We start from the raw sequence: 20,507 nt of genomic DNA, 5'->3' as shown, positions 1-20,507 counted from the left end.
ACTAATATGTTATTGGGTGTGTGTGCTACCATGGGCAGTGATTATGTCAGAAGCGCGAGCACTAGTAACCATTGGCCTATGCCGCCGACATAGTTAAAGGTGTTACTCCTTCCGGAGTTCTCGTGTCACCTGAAGGTACGGAGATAGCAAGCTCAGCTTGTTTTTTGACAGGGCAGCCCTTGCTTCCTGAGAGTCTAGTTGCAAGGGGGGTTTACCGCTGGCACTAGACGCTGATGGAATGTCTTCACCAACATGTCTTGAGACCGGGTTGGGATGGTAGCCAGTTGCCTGCCGAAAGACCTGAACCTCCCGAGAGATTATGCCTTGATTTGATTGGGCCTTTATTTTCCGAAGCTAGGATTTTTTTGTTTATTTAGCATTTATAATCATCCCAAACTGTTTTATGCTTTAAGCGACGTTTTAGTGTTGTTTTTAGTGCAGACAAAGGAAAAGAATTTTAAAAATGTAAGAAAACACACACACAAATAAACGAAACAAAAAATTTAAGTAAAATTATGAAATTACGACAAAACAAAGCGAAAAATAAAAAAAGCAAAAAAAAATGTTACCACTAAGCGAAATTGTCAAATGCCATACAGTTTTTGTTGCATGTAGTAGGACTTGCAAGTTTTAATGATTGCGAATTCGTGCGAATTTATTTTTTAGGTACCTACAAAATGTTTTGATTTATCTTTTAAATTCTTTTTGAAAATTATTTAAAAATTTTCTGTTTTAATTAAAATTTTTTTTTTCTTTTATTTTTAATTAGAAATTAGAAATACAATTTTTTTTAAATTTTGGTTTTAATTAAAACCCCTTTAGTCTAATCTTTATGTCACAAAAATTGAACTTTCATATATAGTGTTTGTTTTTGCATTTATTAGCTTTTGCAATGCACAGCGCTGCGTTTATTTACAAGCATACACACATACATACATACACACATAAACATGTTTATCGTGCGTGAATGCAAGAAAATGTAAACAAACAATAAATCTATTTTGAAAATCTGTTTCGTTTTTTACACATTTTAAATAATAAAAATTACATTGAAATTAAAGAAGTGGAATTATTTATTCATTAAAACCTAACCTCACTTTTTTGCGGCTATTTACTTAAATAGAATGCCTGGTAAATTTCCCTACATAGACTGACGGTACTCGCAGACGTGCTCAGTCGAGTTCTACTACTTAATTCTTTAATCCCTCTCAACTACCATAAGAGAACTATTTTTTTCATTTTAAATTATAAGAGCAACATTTTTTTTTATCTCTTTACAACTTTATTTACGAAAAATAAAATTGTGACAGTTTTTTACGCCTTCAACTTGTTTTGCATATCGAATTGCACTAGTACCGTTACTTTTACCAATACCATCATAAAGAAGTGCAACGATGATCCTTTATCGAATTCGAAGAGGCCACAAACTTTGTAACGAAGCTTTTGGGTGCTGAGATGGGCTGCAAATGAGTCCAGCTGGAAAGAAAATAGCAAAAGAATAATGAGAAAGAGAAAAAGTTCGAAAAAAATTAACTTTAATTTAGACCCTAGAAAGCGATCTGGCCTGCTTCTACACTTATTGAGGCACTGGTCAATCAGCTGAGCAAATGACAGACTCTAAGACTATATTGGCTCACGAAGAAGCGATCCTTTGTTGGCATTGGAGCTGGCCAGTCTCTTAGCGGCATCATAGCAGTAATTACACTCGAATAGTAGAGCTCCCTTTTCTAATTGACTAGAGGAAGGTCAAAGGAATTTGAATCTTTGGATTTGACCATTCAGATAGAGATCTTGTTTTTCTGAAATTATAGAGATCTTTCGAATTAGTCATAAATTACCTGAGAGACTTGATGGCATAGAATATCAATCAGATGTATGAGCGTTTTAAGCGAATAGACGGCTAAGGCCAGACTTTGTGATCTGAAAGTTATAATTTCTTACTAACTTTAGTCGTAATACTTTTCAAATATAGGTATGTTTGCCACTAGAAAAGTCTTCCGTTTGCAGTATAAAAAGGGATATATGTGGCTGAATGTATTTCATTTCATTCAGGCTTCTAGTAGGCCACTTTTATTTTAGTTTCAAAGGAGACAAATATTAAGTAACTGCTCTTCGCTTTGTCTCAAATTTGGTTGCATAGATTTAATCTACGCTTCTGAGTAGGAGACCTCCCACCTCTCCTTGAGACGAGTTTTACTACTGCATACTTTAAAAATATTTAGTGTGTGCTTTGCTCTATTTATCACTTAACTATTTCGTTAATCTTACCGCTTTTCTCAAACACTCAGCATTGTGCGTATCCTCCACCTCCACATACGCTCTCAGTACTTGTCCAGTATGATTGCATTTGTCCAACGTCGCATCCAGTATACCCATTACCATTATCGTATCAGCAAAGAACGCGAAAGTGTACAAGAGCTCATTGGCCAAGGGCCATAAACTCTCAAGCGAGTTTTGGCTAAGAAAGAGGCAAGCACTATAAACTGTACGCGTGTTAACAACAAACAACCGCAACAACAAAGCGGCCAGCGTGAGCTCTCCGATGGTGAAAATACGTTGTGCCAGACGGTAGCCATCCAGATGCAATGTGGCCAGAGAGTTAATACGCCTGGCAAAAACTGTTGCTACGACATCACTCGGTCTTTGCTGTTGATGGAGTTGCTCGAACAACAAATGCAGCTGTGAGTTTATTTGCGCAAACTGTCGATAAAGTTGGCAGAATACGTAGAAGAAATGTCCAGAAACGGTAAGGCCAAAAGTGTTCAATACGTATGAGATAAAGGTGATGGGTGGGTACCACGGATCGCTACCTGGATGATGACTTATAAAAATATAAGCGTTCAAGAGAAGAAGCCCATACCCAAGAAAGAATTTGCAAATGATGAGGTCGGCAGTGTAGCGCTTCAAATATTTGATGTTTATCTCATTTTCCTGCGCTGATTCGCAGTCCGAGCTGACATTCCTTGTACTTCCGTTTTCGCTCGGGATTACATACTCGGTGGCATTTTCTTCTGTTACTTTGTATTGATGTTCACATAGAAATGCTTCGTGTTGTGCTTCCAGCTCAAAATAATCCACAAAAGCTTCCATAACGCAACGTCTTTTGCACCATATCTCCTTGATCAAAACTATAATGAAGAAAAATTTCGTTACATTCGTTATGTTGTAGGTCCATTGTAATACCAGATGGATCGTCATGTAGCCAGCATGGAAAAAATATAAGCTGGCACACGTACTGGCCACTAAATAGAAGATATGTGCGAAGACGCTGTGCGCTAGATATAACCGTGTGGACCGGAATTCATACGATTTTTTGTCTAGCGGCGCTGGCAGCAAACCCACCGCAAGTGAGTTGTAATAGGAAACGTTTAGCACGAAGCGGAGCAAACGTTCGCGTAGCATTTTCTATTTTATACTGAGGATTTGTTATATTCCACGATTCCAAGTAGATTTACAAGTGTGATGAGTTCGTATTGTTGTCGTTTTGTTGCTGATAGCGAATGTAAACATGTGATGATTTGATGATATCTTAGGACAGCAGTTGAAGGGGTATCGATGAGGAAGGGGTTCGCAAGCCCCGAGGTATTGTGCCATTATATGAAAGCGAACTGAACAATGGGGAATTTAGTGACAAAATAATCTGATTCAGTTTACGTTAAAATCCTTTTACACAACTCTCATACGTAACTATCGAACTAATTCTTTACGTAAAATTAATATCCAATCCGTTACGCAGTGCAATATTTTCAACTGAGTGTTCTCCTTCCTCTCCTACTTAGTTTCAATCCAATTTGCAAGATCTTCCGGCCAATTTCGGATACTATCTGCCCACATCTCTACTCAAACTCGAGCTCTTAAAATATTTGATAGTCAATTGAATCGTTGCCATGGGCTCGGAATGGTGTCACCGGAGTGGTCTGCTCTGTTTATTGATTAGCCAGAAGTCACACGGAGTTAAATCTGGCGAATACGAGTTCAACTATGACCAAAAAAAATAAACTCTGAGCCAAAAATCGAAATAGTTTTGATTACTTGCTTCCCGTATTTGATATTCTTAGCCATGTGCAAGGCATTGATCCCTCTGAACGACGACACCGTTAGCGCTCATGTCTTCCATAAGCATTCATGTACTGAATTAATTAATTTATGGGTATCCGATGGCGATAAGGGTATAAGTTATGGTGGGGGTAAATATTTGCAAGGATGTCTGTTAATTTGTTGGCGAGTGGCGAGTTGGCGCAGAATAAGGATCTACTACGAACAAGCATTTCAGTGGCTTAACGAGGAACCTATTAGTTTTGTATGTTGAAGCAAGTTATGAAACTGATTTTGTCACTTGAGGTGAGGAAGAGTTATGAAGTGTGAAATATATACCTCTTACAAATGGAGGGACATACCATATGGATTTAAGAAACATCCGAATGAAAAGTAGTAATCTATTTTTTTAGCAAGAAACATTAAAAGATTAAATCTGTATCAATATTGGAACGATTTTTTGGAGATAGGCGTTGGATGGTCTTGAAGATATTTCAAATATAATATTTGTATGTGAATTATGTTACCATCCGCAGGCTGAAAATTTTCTGTCGTCGGTTTTGTATACAAAAGCAAAGCAAATTTTATAGCATTACTGTTAATATGCTAATACAAGTTTTGCGATATTATGAATTTATTAACGCAATAAAATGACGTTGAAGTATTAGAATAATTTTAAAAAATATTTATTATAATTGTTTTTTTATTAAACCATAAAATAAATATGTAGCTTCGTATAATTCGAAAAGTTCTCCAGTGATAAAAAGCTTTTTTTTGCACTTTATAACAGTTTTCTTACTTCATAATTTTAGCCATAAGAAGACTCACGGAAGTGCATGAAAATAAAATTTCCCAATATTTTTGAAAGGACAATATAATGTCCTCGTTATAAAGAGGATATACAAATGCAAACTGTATAAAACCAAGTTGTTCCTCCAGTGCAATTCAAACTGTACTACAAAGGTTAGGTTAGGTTAGCCTGGTTGGCAATAAGCCACGCATAGTCCTTTTGATCCCTAGCAATACCAGATGGAGACCGACCTCTATTTTTTTGTTTGTTTTTTTTTTTTTTGTTTTTTGTTCCCCCCATTTATTTTATACATCTGTCTTTTGACATTAAGTATGTTGTTTAACAATTTGGTCAGGATTTATATACATCGCTTAATGGCCAGTGTCAAAAAGCGATAAAATTAAAATAAACGAAATAATAGCAATTAAATAATATACAATAATACAATACAAGTTTCACTTTACATGATTACATTTTACAACTATTTTTAATTATTTATGGTTTTTTAGCATTTATCATACTAGGTCGCTTGGTCGGGTTCTCTTTAAACGCCTTTTTCCGTTTCTTTTCCTTTGAAGAAGTTTGTTGATTTCTGCATTACTGTGTGTGTGTATTTTTTCAAAGTGCCTTGTTGTTATCTTTTTGACTTCTTCGTCTACTCTTGCTATATTAAAAGTCCTGTGGATGTCATCCTTTTCGTGTACCTGTCAGACATGGTCAAAATTCGAAGAATCTTAGATTGCTGTCGTTGGATTTTTTCTATATGAGTTTTTTTAGCCGTTCCCCACACCTGTAATCCATATAACCAGATTGGTTTAATCATACTTTTGTACACTAACAGCTTGTTCTGTATAGTGAGTCTGAATTTGGAGCAGACTAACCAATAAAGTTGTCGAAGTTTTTCTTTTATTTGTTTGATCTTTTGCTTTATGTGGTGATTCCAATTTAGTTTGGAGTCCAAGTGAATTCCCAGATATTTAGTAGTTGATTCTATTGTAATTGCTTTACCATTTATTTTAATTGGAACTGCGGTAAATTTTGTTTTGTTAGTAAATATAACCTGTACGGTTTTGTCTTCATTTATTTTTAGGCACCAGTTATCAAACCATTCCTTAACTGCGTTTGTATATCGCTGCAGTTTTTCAGTAGCGATAATTAAGCTTTTGTCTGATGCTAATAGTATTGTATCGTCTGCGAACGTAGCAATTGAAGAATTAGTTTCATCAGGAGGTGGTAAATCTGCGGGGAATAAAACATATAGTAGAGGGCCAAGAAAGGTTCCTTGCGGAACTCCAGCAGTTATTTGAGGAATATCTGAACATTGATTGTCATATTTAATATAGAAGCTTCGGTCGGTTAGATAGATTTTTATGATGAGATGGTAGTCAAAAGGTAGCACTCTTTTTATTTTGTGGAGTAAGCCTTTGTGCCACACTTTGTCAAACGCTTTAGCTACGTCCAAAAATACTGCGGCACAGTATCGATTGTTTTCAAGGTCTGACTGGATTTTATTTGTAATTCTATGGATCTGTTGAATAGTCGAATGTTTTTTTCTAAATCCAAATTGATGATCCGGTATTATACGTTTTTGGTTTAGAAGTTGGCTTATTCGATCATGCAGTAATTTTTCAGCAATTTTAGATATTGTCGGTAATAAGCTTATTGGTCTATATGATCACACGGTAGTTGGATCTTTACCCGGGCTTGGTAATGCAATAATCTCTGCCACTTTCCAGAGCTTCGGAAAGTATTGTAAGCGAAACATTGTATTAAAAACGTTTCTATGAATACCGAAAGTAGGCATCATGAGGGATGTTAGCGCTTTTGGGGAATCCAAGCAGAGCTGGAAGATCCGTTTTTGAGACGTCCTCCAGACCCTCAAACAATTTTAAACGCGTTTTTAACAATGCCGGACAGATGCACAGAAGGTGTTCTAAAGTTTCCTCAACATCCTCTATGCATTTCCTGCATATGTCCGTGTTAGCAATCCCTATCTTGGACGTATGTGCAACCAATATATTATGACCTGTTAGCATACTTGTGATGGCTCTAAAGTCCTTGCCCGAGAGCGTAAGTAACAATTGAGTCAGGTTTTCGTCCACCTAGCTTCTACTCGCTTTTTCATGTAATCGTCCATTTCATTGTAAAGGGTGGTTAAGTTTCAAGGGCGGGTGTTGATTTTGAATAAAGTACAATATTTTTAAGAAATTATTGCCATTTCTCTTTATTATGATAACATTGGTATGGCTCAATTACGTATGGAACAAAATATCGGCCAAATGACCGCCCCGGCCTCGGCGGTACACCTCCATCCGATGGTCCAAATTTTCGATGACGTTGAGGCATAATTGAGGTTCTATGCCGTTAATGTGCCGAATTATCTCATCCTTTAGCTCTTGAATTGTTGCTGGCTTATCGACGTACACCTTTTCTCTCAAATACCCCCAAAGAGAGAAGTCCAACGGTGTATAATCCCATGATCTTGGCGGTCCAATGATGCCGCCGGGCTATAAGCCGCACCAAACAGTCACTCTTTGTGGGGGCATTGGTTTTTCGGCAATCACTCTTGGATTATCATTCGCCCCCTAAATGCGGCAATTCTGCTTATTGACGAATCCACTGAGATGAAAATGTGCCTCATCACTGAAGATGAAGTGCGCGATATGCATTTTGATTTGAACGCCCGTTTTCATAATAAGGCTGAATAACCTTAACGCGTTAACAGGAACAAAGAATCCAATGCTGCGATGGGCATCGGGCGTAACAAAACTAGATAAGATAAGCAATAAACCGATCAGATTAAGCTGTCATGTGGCTCCAGTAACATCAATGGGATGTGGCTGACCCTTTAAATCCTGGCTAAAAACTATTAATAATGATATGAAGCGAAGCGAAGTCAACGATGGGACAACCCAGAACCGAGTAACCTGGAGATTGCGTACGAGAAGTTGGTCCCCCAACTAAGGTACCATTTAACGTATGAGACAAACTCTTATCAATGATATAAATATATAATAATAGCAGCATTAAAAAAGAAGCTAAACTATCTAAGTGTGAGAATATGAACCTTATTGCTCGCCATTTTTTGTTCAAAGCAGTGATAAGCACTGAAGATCGATATCAACTAATGGACGCCGTTTTAATTTATTCATGGCTTCACATCTCATTTTATATGTCTCTACAATTCATAAAACAATCAGAACTACTTATTTGTCCTTATAGTTTTATGGCATGCCCACATAATCCTTTTACTAATTACACTTTCCCTCCGGCCACTCCCTAACAAAGACAAAATCAAAATTAATCCCACATCGGATAGGAAATAGCGGCGCAATAGAAAAATATCTCATCTACGGTGTCAATTTGCAAATGTCAACAGCCGGCGTTTACTGATTGGGAAATTGTTAGTGGAGTAATTTTGTTAGTGGCAGTTGTCAAGGATAAGTGAACTTTCGCAAGATGCGGGTTAACTTTGATTTCTTCGTTAATATGTAATAAAAAAAGGAAGCGGAGCGAAGAGTAAGAGAAGAAGGGATGGAAATATAAGAGACATCGAATGAGTGGAGGGTAAGAAAAAAAGAAAGTAAAGTAGTGGAGCAGATATTAGTGCGTGTCTGAGTTGGTTGAGAAGTTCAAGTTCCTAATTAGTTTTATGGAAACCTTATTAGTTAATATGCAACGGTCGACGATGTTACTAGACTAACACGCACACAGGCATACCAAATCATGTGCCTACTTATTTACATAGTTGCCGTAGCTACTAACAAGCAACAGAATTGATTAGAGTAAAGGAAATTATGCTTACCAGGATTGTTTGGTTGGGGGTCGGTCCATCGCGTCGTTTCGTCGGCTACTAAATTGGTTGATTGTGGTTTAGTTAGTTGTTGGAACTATTGTATTTGTTGTTGTTGTTGTTGCTGTTAGTGAAAACCACAGTTGTAAGCTTCATTACTGAACGCACACGCTTAGCCAATTAATTTCAACAGAGATAATTCGCATAAGATGCCAGTTGTGGCGGCGCTCACTCACACCAACGACAGCCGTCGCTATCGTCATTCCATCTATGCGGGCAATTGAAGGTAGACACAAACTGTGTGAGATCCATGCATGCGCCAAAACTATGTGCCTTTGTTGTTATGTAATCATGTGCGTGTTGCTGAGGCAATGAGCAGCTGGCAAGCAAATAAGCTGGATGGAGCGCGACTATATAATTTGAATTGGCGGTATAGGAAGGTGGTGGCAAGAGGTGTAGGAAGGCAGGTGTATGGCGAAAAGGTCAAAAGCACTGTCATTTGGTAGGCGAAATATTTTTATGATGGGCGATTGGGAAGGCATCAAAGCGCGCGCTCTGCAATGACGCCGGTATTCTGTTGGTTTATTGGCGGCTTCTCACAGCCACTTTAGGCCTGCCAGGCATTCGCTAGCCGGCAGGGTAGGACTAATGACCTAAATCTTTGTGCTTCAGTGAGTTGTATGCAGTAAAGCGAGCGCAAATTGTCAGTCGTGCGTATAATTGGAATTAATACTGAAGCCGGGGTGAGGGACGCCAAAGAGAACGGAATAAGTTGCACGGGAGTCTGTTGAAATTGGAGGGAACTGCTAATGAAACTGCAACTCAAATAGGTAATGGCGGCGTCCCCTATACCAGCAGCAACATTACAATTCGCCCGCCAAATCGCATTCAGTGATGCGCGCCGCAGGAGCAACTGGCGTCCAGCCTAGAAATGTTGAAATATTGTCCGCGGTACGCTGATTTGGCTCATTTGAGCGCCGTACGTGTAATGAAATACTGTCAAGTATTTTTTTTTTTTTTTGGCTTGTGAATCATGCCTTGTGCTGCCTTAACTTGACGGCTGGCGGCTTACAGCTACTGGCTGGTGTTTTACTGGCGCTGTTAGTAATGATAAACGATGGAGGTGCTGTTGCATGGCTATATTTGTATGTGTGTATGTGTGTGTGTGTAAATGTTCTCAGTACAACGTTTATTCGCAGCAATGACGGTGGCGCAGTCGGCGTTTACGTTGTTACATCACCACGTCAATTGTGATGGTGGCATTGGCAGTGATAATGATTGACATGATTAAGGCTGGCGAAATAATCGCGCGCTTTGCGAAATGAGCGCCAGGTATTAATGATGCGGATTCGTATGAGTTTACGTGCGTGCAGGCCATTCCTTTGTTGCGCAAATGGGTTTTAAAGTGCAGATTTAAGTGTAACGGTGTTTGTGGTGGTCATACATAGTTACTTGAAAATGTATATACTTGAAAATGTATATACTCGCACGGTATCTACGTGCGCGAATTCAAAATTAGTCTTCTGCAGAACCATTAAATGGGGTACCCACTGCCGGTAAAGGAATAGGAAGACCTAATCGGTATTGGAAGGACTAAATCAAGCAGAATATGGCTGCATCACTTAGCAACTGTGGGTTCCAAAGCAGCGGCAGTCAACGGCGCTCTTGCAAGAATTCTTCCAAACACAGGCGGACTGCAAGGCGCTAGACAGCAGCTCCTGTCAAGGGAGGGGGATTCAGTCATCTTGAATGCTGATCCTATATGAACAGGACCTAAAGCATCGAATGTTAGACACGTAGCGCAGGCGCTCCGACAAAATGCGCTAAGAGTCGCATGCGCATACAGGACCGCATCAGACGACGCGGTTTACGTCATAGCTGGAAAGTTCCCAATAAATATACTTATGCTGAAAATGGGACACCTCTATGAAAGACAAGGAGCAAAGCCGACAACTCAAAAGAAAGCTGCAGAACGTCTGCGCCCCTTAGAAAAATGGCAACGCTGATGGGACTCGTCTGTTAACGGACTTATCTATAGACTTATCCCCAAAATTAGCCAATGGGTGGCCAGAAGACACGGAGACGTTGACCACTGTTTAACCCAAATTTGAGCGGTCGCGGATGTTTCTTGGAGTACCTTCATCGATTTTATATGGAGGGCATTCCATTTTATCCAAGCTGCAACAAAGCAATAGAAAGCGCGGAGTGGTAGCGCAAAACGCACACAAAAAATCAGCCTTCGACAGGAGGTGGACTGTTTACGAACTGACGACAAGCCGCAGACCCTCGAGACAAGTGCTCACGACGGTATGAAACTGTATCGCAACACCTTCCGATGTTTCTGTTTTTCTGTAGAAGCAAAATAAGTTATCGATAGCGTATAACCTCCATATGCCCATGTGAGTGGAATCTCGGAACAAGCCCCTCATATCACTGGTGCGACGGCACAGAGACATTAGAAGACGAGCCTATAGCATGAAGCTGGCTACGAGTGTGGTGGAGCCAGATATGGGACACACTCAGATTCATAGCCCATTGGGATGCCGCGTGGGGAACTTGTCCTTATCTCTCCTAAAACCAGTGTGTACTTTTCTGTATTAATTTTAGAAGATCTCTGATTTCCACAGTACTGAGATCTTCCAATTCATTAAATAATTGTCTACCTAAAATGGTAAATTTATGTCGGAGGGGGGAGCAGGACAATGCCACAGAAGGTGCCAGATCGTCTCTTCCTCTTTCGCATCTAAACAGCTTCTTCAAAAATGTGTTTGAGTACCCATCCCTTGGGCGTATCTGCCTATTAGGCAGTGCCCCATTTCAACTGAAATCAGTAAGCTAAGACTGTGCTTATTTCAGCTTGGCATAGTTTTCGTGCGCTTAGCATTGAGAGTCGGCCACGATTATCGGGCGGTTCTGCATGTGGTTTCATTACGCCAACTTTCATTCGCTGCTCTTACAATTTCCTCAAAAATTATTAGTCTACAAACATGTAATCATTATCTGTGTGCTCATTAATCAATTCGGTACCGAGTCTCACTAGTTCATTGGCTTTGCAATTACCCCCAATGTCTCAATGCCCAGGAACCCATGTTACCATTAGGTGAAATAACTCAGCCATCTCATTAAGAGATGTATGGCATGGTTACCTTGGAGACTGTCGACTGCTTTGTGAGGAATTTTATCGCCGCTCAGCTATCAGTGAAAATGATATCATCTCCAAGCATCGCATCCCACTGTACCAATGTCCCTGCCATTAGTTCAGCCTGATGGACATTGCAGTAGTCGGGCAGCCGAAAACTGAATGAGATCCACAGATGTTCGGAATATACACCTCCATCTGTGAATACATAGATGGACTCGTCCTGTCTTACATCTTCCCGTTCCCACTCTTCTCTCGAAGGTAGGAGGATCGTGAACGTTCTAATGACAAGTGTAGACGGAAGTGCATAATCCACCAGTTCGGGAAGCCTCAAGGAATTTACTGTGGCCGTAGTCCGTGCTCGGGTGGTTGGATGGTGCTCGAGCGCACTTTCAAGACTAACTAAGCGGCAGCTCTTGAATTTCGTGGGTGTTCTTTCCGGAAACTTCCTATTAGTTATCCAAGCGGTGAGAATTGGTATTAATTCAAGTATTTTCTGAACCAGCTATCTAGAGGATGAAGTCGAATTACCTCAGCACTTCCTTTTCAGCTATTCTGCTCTTGCCCGGCTGAGATTTAAACATCTCAGGCTCAATTTTTTGTTACATCTTCGGATGAATCTCATCAGTAGTAAGAAGCCGTTAACACAACCGTAAGCAGTTGTCGTTCGGTTCTCCCTATAAGCCTACTCACTTCTATCTTATCTTTCATGTCTTGCGATGGTGTCGCAAGGGACGAATTTTGATTTCTCGTCCAAGTTTGCCCTCATGGACAACACTACAGCCGAGTATCAATCCTCAGTATACAATAACGGCTGACGTAAGCAGATCTCGAACTGCCGTATCATAAGACTGAAGCTGTACGGATAAGTAACAGGGAGGTTAGAGAAGTTGCTACAATCAATTTTCATGGCCATGCCGCATAGCGCATGCTTTAGTTTGGTGTTGTTAAGAGCCTTAGTTCTTTTTGTTCGAATATATTAGCGAGCCGTTCCAAAAAGCCTTCATCATTGGATATTCCAGATTATCAGAATAGCCGAAATAAAAAAACGCGTAACTTCAACGGTCAATGACTATGATTAAGATAAATTTATTAAATCTTAAAAAAATTATTATTAAGCTAACAAATTCCAGACTAGCGGCTCGACCGTGCGCTACATAAGGCAATCAACAACTGACCCTCTATCAACCGTCCTTTTCCTTAGCTCGCGTTCTCTACCTCGTTCAGTTGCCAACCCCTGCTAGGATTGCCAACTGTGGCTGACAAAAAATTTTTGAAGTGAAAACTTCTTTAGAATCGTTGGGAGTGATTTGAGAAAAAGTGAAACGAAAAAAGCGACACTCTTGGCTATGAATATTACATATAAACGTAGCGACGAACTAAATAACTTTTAGGCCAGCGCCGACAGCATGGCGCGATAGCCGAGCGGCTAGCAATGTGAGCTTCCGATCCAAAATTCTTGGTTCGAATCACAAGAAAAAAAAAATTTTATACAGTTATTTTATTTTATTTTATGATATGTTTATGAGGAGCTTTTTTCATGGCAGAAATACACTCGGTGTTTTGCCATTGCCTGCTGAGGGGTGAGCGCTATTAGAAAAATAGTTTTCCTTAATTTTGGTGTTTTCACCGAGATTCGAACTGACGTTCTCTCTGTGAATTCTGAATAGTAGTCACGCACCAACCCATTCGGCTACGGCGTTTGTTTAATTTTACTGATGCAAAAATGAGGAAAAATATATGAATAAAGTTTGCTTACTGTTTACACATTTTCCAAAGGTGACGGAGAACCAAAAAAAAAGTCGATTTTCAAACAAATACGAGTGCATATGTGTAATTGTGTTAGAGTTTCGGTCACGCCCCAGCAAAACCTGCGTGCATATGTGTTTGTAACATTCAAAAAAATGTAATTGTGTTAGAGTTTCGGTCACGCAGGTTTTGCTGGGGACGCTCATAATAGCAACCGCGTGTGTATTTTTATATTCGTAAATATTTTCATTTTTAAATATTTACCGCAATTATGCCGAAAAATAATGCAGAAAAGTGTCGTGAATATCGACAGAAAAAAAATCAATAAATAGCATCACGGAATTCATTCACGAAAATTTAATAAAGTATACACCAGAAGTATCGCGGATACTTAGAAAAGATTACGATAAAGTTCCAATGATTTTAAGTGGCGATTTTAACGTAAATTTTGCATTGGACACAGCGGTTCCTTCAATTGACTTTCTCAATACAACATTCAATTTAAAAATGTGTAACAATCGCACTGAATCGACAACACGATCAAAAACAACAATTGACGCGGTATTTCAAAGATATGTTGACAACATCGAAACCAAAGCATTTGTATCATATTTTAGCTATCATAAGCCACTCGTATCATTTGTTGAAATTGAAAACATTGAGGATGAATAATAATAAAATGAAGAAAATAAAATATGAACTTTATAGCAATATTATAATGAACCTATAATTATCCCGCCCCTAATGCTGCTTTCGTCTCATTCTCTCTCAGTTTGTTTTACGGAAGGTTTCACTTCTATCGCGTCTAACCGTTAGACTGGTATTTTTTTTTTCTTTGTTCACTCCTTTCGGGAGCATAGAGTCTCGTCTAGATTTGTCTTGCTTTGGTTCCGTTAATCTGTTTGATTTGCTTAGGAACAACGCCTTTTTGCTGCGGGAGCGCCATCTGTGTTTCACATTTTTCTGCCAGAAGGATCGCACAGATGGTTAAGGACTTCACTAAATTTAATGTGTCTGCGCTATTACCGCGGTTGCCCACTTCCTCTTCCTGGCGCGACTGATGCAATGTGTAACTGTTTGTTTTTGCTTGTTTTAGCAGCTACAATGCAAATACTGCGCTGACTATTGTGCGGGAGTAAGGATGGAAAGGATAAGTTTTTGAGGAGTTTGAGGAATGAGACTTTTTTGTTTTTTTTTTTAGAAAAAGAGAAAGTAGGTAAATTTTAAAAAGTGCGACGACCGTGCTTTACATGGGATTCGAACCGACAACTTCTGGGATGGCAGGCTTGTGCATTTACGCCAGACTACCGAGGCCGCTTGTTGACAAAATACATGCCATAAAATCGTTAGGCTTTACTGTGGTACTCAGTAATTAAAAATGATATTCCGAGCCTCTGTGAAAACATCTTAAAGAGGCACCGAACTTTCAATTGCTTAGGTAAGCAATTTTTATTCAAGAAAAAAAAATTCCGCTGCTAATACCAGCTTCGATGGAGCTCTCCATTTTCGCTACACCCTCCCGCTGGCACTACGCCCATTGAGTGTCTCGAAAAGCGGCAGTTTTTCGCTGGTTATTTGAGTTCGCCAAGCAATAATCACCTGAAGCAGATTACTTGGATAGTTGCCAGATCGGTAAAAAGTATTTATTGGCAATTAACTAACATTCACCCATACATTTGCGCTCATTCTTTACTGCATATTACCACATTTCGCTTAGTTGCTATTTGAAAGCTTTGACAGAAATCGCCATCAAATAACCAGTCTTTCTGCAACTCGAAACCGCGAAATGCATTTTTAGACATTGGATGCTTATCGCTACAAGCAATTTCCACTTCAATATTGCTGACATGCAGAGTGTGCCGGGGAGAGAAGCAGAGCCCTGATTGTCCACCACACACACATACACACAAATATCCTGTTACTCGCCTGCTTGGCCATATCAAAGCGTGTAACGACGCTGCGCAAACAAATAATGGCAATTGTGTAATTGCTTTGGCCGATATTATTCGCACACTAGCACGAACCTCAACCCCCCTTCCCGGAACCAACTGCTGCAGAGTGCATGCGCTACCTCGTATTTGCAATGCAGCAGCCACAGCAACGCTGCATTCAAGTGTCGTGAGTTAGTTGGCAACGCTACCCATCACATCTTACGCGTGGCTGCTGCCAGGTACTAGCCGTGCATACGCTCTGCACCCGCTTGAATGTGTGGGTGTGTAAGGTTGGCAGTCAGTTAGTCGTCGATGGCAGCAATAACCAGCAGCCACGTCATTTCCTTTTTATCTGACAGCATTTGCCGAACGTGTGCCAATATGGCGAAGAGCAAACTACTACTGTGAATGGTGGTGGCAACGACAGCTTCGGCATTAGTTGAACAGAGTTGAATGGCTGACAGACGACAGAAATGGCAGTGCTATGGTAACAGCTCAACAAATGCAATGCAAATGTAAGTACTTAGCCAAACTTTAAATGCTTTACACTTTCAATAGTTAAGCGGCTGGGCGGGCGGTTTGCTACCAGCCAGGCAACTATCTACCAAATACCAGTTAAAGCTGTCCGCCCATTTCAGATCTAATGGAAATTTCATGTTCAATTTCACATGCAAATGTCTATAACTTTCAGGTGTATGTGTGTGCGTCAAGTACGCAACGAATGACGGGCGATAAGTGGTGAGCGGAAAGCTGTAAGCTGAGTATAGTGAACAGTGAGCGATGAGCGGTTAAAGGTATACGTACCCAGGTAGGTGATGCTAGCGAAGATTTTTGGTTGTTTCCAATTCAATTCGATTTATTTGGAATGTCAGTATGGTGAATATTAGATTTCTTTTGCAAAATATATGCCATAGAAAATGGTATTGAATGAAAGTGGAAGAGATGCTTGGATATTCGCATGCTTGGCAATGAAGTGGCGGGTGGTGGATTTTACTGCGCCATCACATGAAGTGTAGGAGGGGCAGGCCGAAACGGGCAAAAAATGAAATGAAAAGAAAAAAATACAAAAGGAAACAAGAGAATGTGAAAATTCAAATGCCCATCAGAGCTCACTTTGGCATACCAAAAATCTTGTTAGTTTGGGGGTAAGAAAAACAAAAACTTGCTTTAAAGAAAATTGGCAGTAACAACATATGAAGTGAAGTGGAAAGATATGCTAAAAATGTGGACCAGTTTGTTGATTACAGTTTCTAGATTTAACAACGAAAGTAGGTGGTGCCGCAAATGTGCGCAGTGGAAGAAAATATTACCAAAAAATTAAAACGATTTTCAGTACCACAGATTTTCTGCTCACGTTGCCTTGAAAAATTTGGGGCAAGCAATGAATAGAAATCGAAAGAAGATCTGCAGTTCTGAAATAAACATCAAGCTTTCCGAAGAAATTATAAATTAAATACATTTTTTAAATAATTTTTTTTTTACTTAAGTGCGAACTTTCGACGGTTGGGAGCAGACTCTGCTGAGTGTTCATATACAGGGTTGCCCATATTCGACGGACCCATCTGGCAACTTTGTATCTTTTGACAGAGACGTCAGATCGCTTAATGACATACCGCGTTGGAAGCGTCAGTCCAAGCAGATTTTTACCATGGAACAGTACACGCCACGTGAGCGCTCCCAAATTATTGAAATTTACATTCAATAAAAGAAGTCAATTGTGAAAAGAAGAAGAAGAAAATTGTGATGCCAATTATTCGTCGAAAGCGTATGAGGCAGTTCTGGTTTCAACAAGACGGCGCTCCACCACACACAGCTCGCACCACAATCGATGTTTTGAAGAAAATGTTTCCTCGTCGTTTGATGTCGAAAAATGGCGATTTTGACTGGCCACCGCGTTCGCTCGATTTAACGCCACCTGACTTCTTTTTATGGGGATATTTAAAATCAATGGTTTATATTAATAAGCCAAAGACCATAGAAGAGCTCAATAGCAACATCCGTGAGGAAATAGCCGCTATTCCAGCCGAAATGTTAGCTAAAACTATGGAAAATGCTGCAAAACGGGCACAATACGCCGTACAGGCTCATGGCGGCCATTTGAGAGACATCATATTCAAAAAGTGATGTCAACAAATCTACTTGAACCAAGTAAAATAATTATTATCGTCAACATCAAAAAAATTGTGTGTTTTCTTTGATTTGAAAAGAAAAAACTCATGGGTCCGTCGAATATGGGCCACCCAGTACAGCCAGCGACAAATGATAGCACACCAATATTTCGAACAGTTTGAACTATTATAGTTTTGCTTTTTTTGGATTTTATCTATTTTTTTTTATAAAATTATACCTCGTTGTCTTACAAAAACCTTATAAATCCAATTTATAAATTTTATACAATAAATTAGCAAAATTCTTCAAACTTTTCAGCCCAGTTTCAGGGTTTTATTTAGCAAAAGTTTTGATATGCAGCTTTGTGGCTTATTAAATTTGAGAGGTGTCCAAGGGTGTTTACAGGGTGTATACGGTATTTGAGCATATAATTTTTCTTTTTGCTCTTTTTCAGATAAGACTGGGAGGACTACAACTTAACTCAAGAAATGAGGAGACAACCAATTATCGTCGCTTTATGTGCAACTCACACTGATTTGGAAATCTAAAATTTTCTTAAGAATTGGAAGCATCAGGTGGTGTTGCGGAATCTATCGCAAAACGCGAAAAATGCGAGTAACGTTCTGACACTGTCTGATCTGCAGAATTTATTCAACAAGCGATCATTGACGAGAGTCCTTCAAAATTAATGAGAGCTCTTCTGAGGGAGCTTAATACTTGTTAGGGTCTTATTCGATGAATTGTCCATGAAAATCTCCGGTATAAATCTTTCCTCAAAAGCAGAAGACATTTAATGTCGGCGCAAAAACGAGATAGATTTGAATCCATCAGTAGCACTTTTGCCATCTTACAACCAATTGCATAAACTTGAGCATGCCAGCCTTGGAATCCGAAGGAGAATCTCTCTTGCCTACAAGAGTAGGAGTTGGACTAAGTCGGCAATTGAGTAGTAAAGTCCTTTCTCGACAAACAAAACTACAAATTTATAAGACTCTCATCATACCCGTCCTATCGTATGGCGACGAAATTTGGACGGTGACATATCCGATAAGGTGTTCCTTAGAGCTTTTGAGAAAGAGATTTTGTGGAAGATTTTTGGAACTTTGCACGTTGGTGACGGTGAGTATCCTAGGTGATGGAACAATGAGCTGGATGAGTTTTACGACGACATAAACATAGCGCAGCGAATAAAGATCCAGCAACTTCGTTGGTTGGGCCATGTCGTCCGAATATATACAAACGTATTTGATGCGGTACCAGCATGATAGCAGAGGAAAAGGAAGGCCTCCTCGGCGTTGGAAAGATCAGGTGGAGAAGTTCTTATTTTCGAGAGAAAAGAAACGAGAAAAAGCTCGACCAAAATCGCTCTTCAAGAAATAGAAAAAGAATGCATTATCTTATCTAAGAACGACCTATGAATTCTAACGGAATATTTTTGGTTATTAAAGGCTGAACTAACACCTGACCAAACAGAGAATTTATTCTTGTGAAGCCCTCAGGTTCCGTAGTGTAGAGAATGAAACTCGCAGGCACACACTTGAGCAATGGCGTGCACTGATCGACAAAAGCAAAAGAACCCTGGGTGAGCATCTCATAATAAACGACATGATTAATACCCGGGCCATGTTGTCCGGAAAGATACAAACGCTCCGGCTTTCAAAGTATTCGATGCAGTACCAGCTGGTGGCAGTAGAGGAAGAAGAAAGTCTCCTCTGCGTTGGAAATCAGGTGGAGAAGGACTTGGCTTTACTTGGTGTGTCCAACTGGCGCCGGTTTGCACGAGACAGAAACGTACGATTGTCGCGCCAATTAATACCAGTGGTTTAGGCTTCAGTCTAAACTTTGTCCCAGAGGCCGGGTTAAAACATATTTTCAAAATAGGACAAAAAAAAGCTTAGAGCAGGAGGAAAAGCTATAGAATATTAAACTACCTGCCGTTTGGTCTCTAAATGTCACAGTTTTTCTAAGCGTATTGGAGTTTCTGCGATTTAGTCTCAAATTGACTTAAGTTATGCGAAAAATTTCCCATAAAACTGCGTTACCATAAATATTATCTTAAAGTGTCTATAGGGTAAATTTTATGGGAAATATTTTCGTGGAATACTTACCCTAATATTTCCTACATGTACGGGTCAATTTGAATCTTATTTTTAAAAACTGAAAAATATTACGTTTGCAGGGGCGATGGAGGGTTAAAATATTCCACAAAAATATATCCGGGAAAATTTCAGTAAAAGTCCTCTCACACGAATAAAGTGTACTTTAAAGTACAAACTTACGCCATTAATTTGTCTCGAATACTAAAATAATATAAATTTTTCTAGATACAATCTTTAAAAGCTTCTTCCTCGTTGAGAGGGTACATAAGAGGCCAGAAAGTTGAACGTTAAGACCTGATGTCTATTAGTCCAACACCAAATATAGACCTGTGATATACAAGTAGCCATTTCAGAAGAAGTTGCATGTCACAATGGACCTTTTACCTTTATTTTAAGCCCTAAATGCTTTTCTGTGAAAAAATGTATATATTAGGTCCCGCTGTTTGTCAATAGATGCCACCAGCAGTGTGTGCTAGTCGATTCTAACATAACCTAAACGTCATAAACCAAGCTTAGGCATATGGTAAGCAAACTGCTTCGACACATTAGTGATTTTGTTTTGGTATCATATACTTTTGGCTTTGTGAAAATGTCTGATTTTGTGCCGAGTAATCGTCATTTGCGGGAAGTGTTGATTTTCCTCTTTCATTCGAAAAAACCGACGGCTGAAGCGCATCGAGGGCCACATAAAGTTTATGAAGATACTGCTTTAAGTGAAACAACGTGCCGAGATTGGTTCCGTCTCGTCAAAGACGGTGATTTTAATGTTGATGAGCGTCCGCGTGAAGGAAGGCCAAAAACCTTCGAAGACGCTGAATTGGAGGCACTGCTCAATGAGGATCCGTATCAAGTGAAAGAGCTT

At 39.6% G+C, this 20,507-nt stretch overlaps 1 protein-coding gene across 1 annotated transcript; it reads right to left on the bottom strand.

Moving 5' to 3' along the window:
- Nucleotides 1-1,314: 1,314 nt before the first annotated feature.
- LOC129244326 (putative gustatory receptor 58a) lies at nucleotides 1,315-3,402 on the bottom strand. The gene is made up of 3 exons (XM_054881944.1): nucleotides 2,992-3,402; nucleotides 2,269-2,931; nucleotides 1,315-1,476 (listed from the first exon to the last, which is right to left on the bottom strand). Exons 1-3 carry the CDS (start codon nucleotides 3,400-3,402, stop codon nucleotides 1,315-1,317), a joined length of 1,236 nt encoding a protein of 411 aa, XP_054737919.1.
- Between the last annotated feature and the right edge of the window lie 17,105 nt (nucleotides 3,403-20,507).

Source organism: Anastrepha obliqua, chromosome 4 (assembly GCF_027943255.1).
Source record: "Anastrepha obliqua isolate idAnaObli1 chromosome 4, idAnaObli1_1.0, whole genome shotgun sequence".
Taxonomy (NCBI): domain Eukaryota; kingdom Metazoa; phylum Arthropoda; class Insecta; order Diptera; family Tephritidae; genus Anastrepha; species Anastrepha obliqua.
This window is presented reverse-complemented; position numbering and strand designations above follow the sequence as displayed.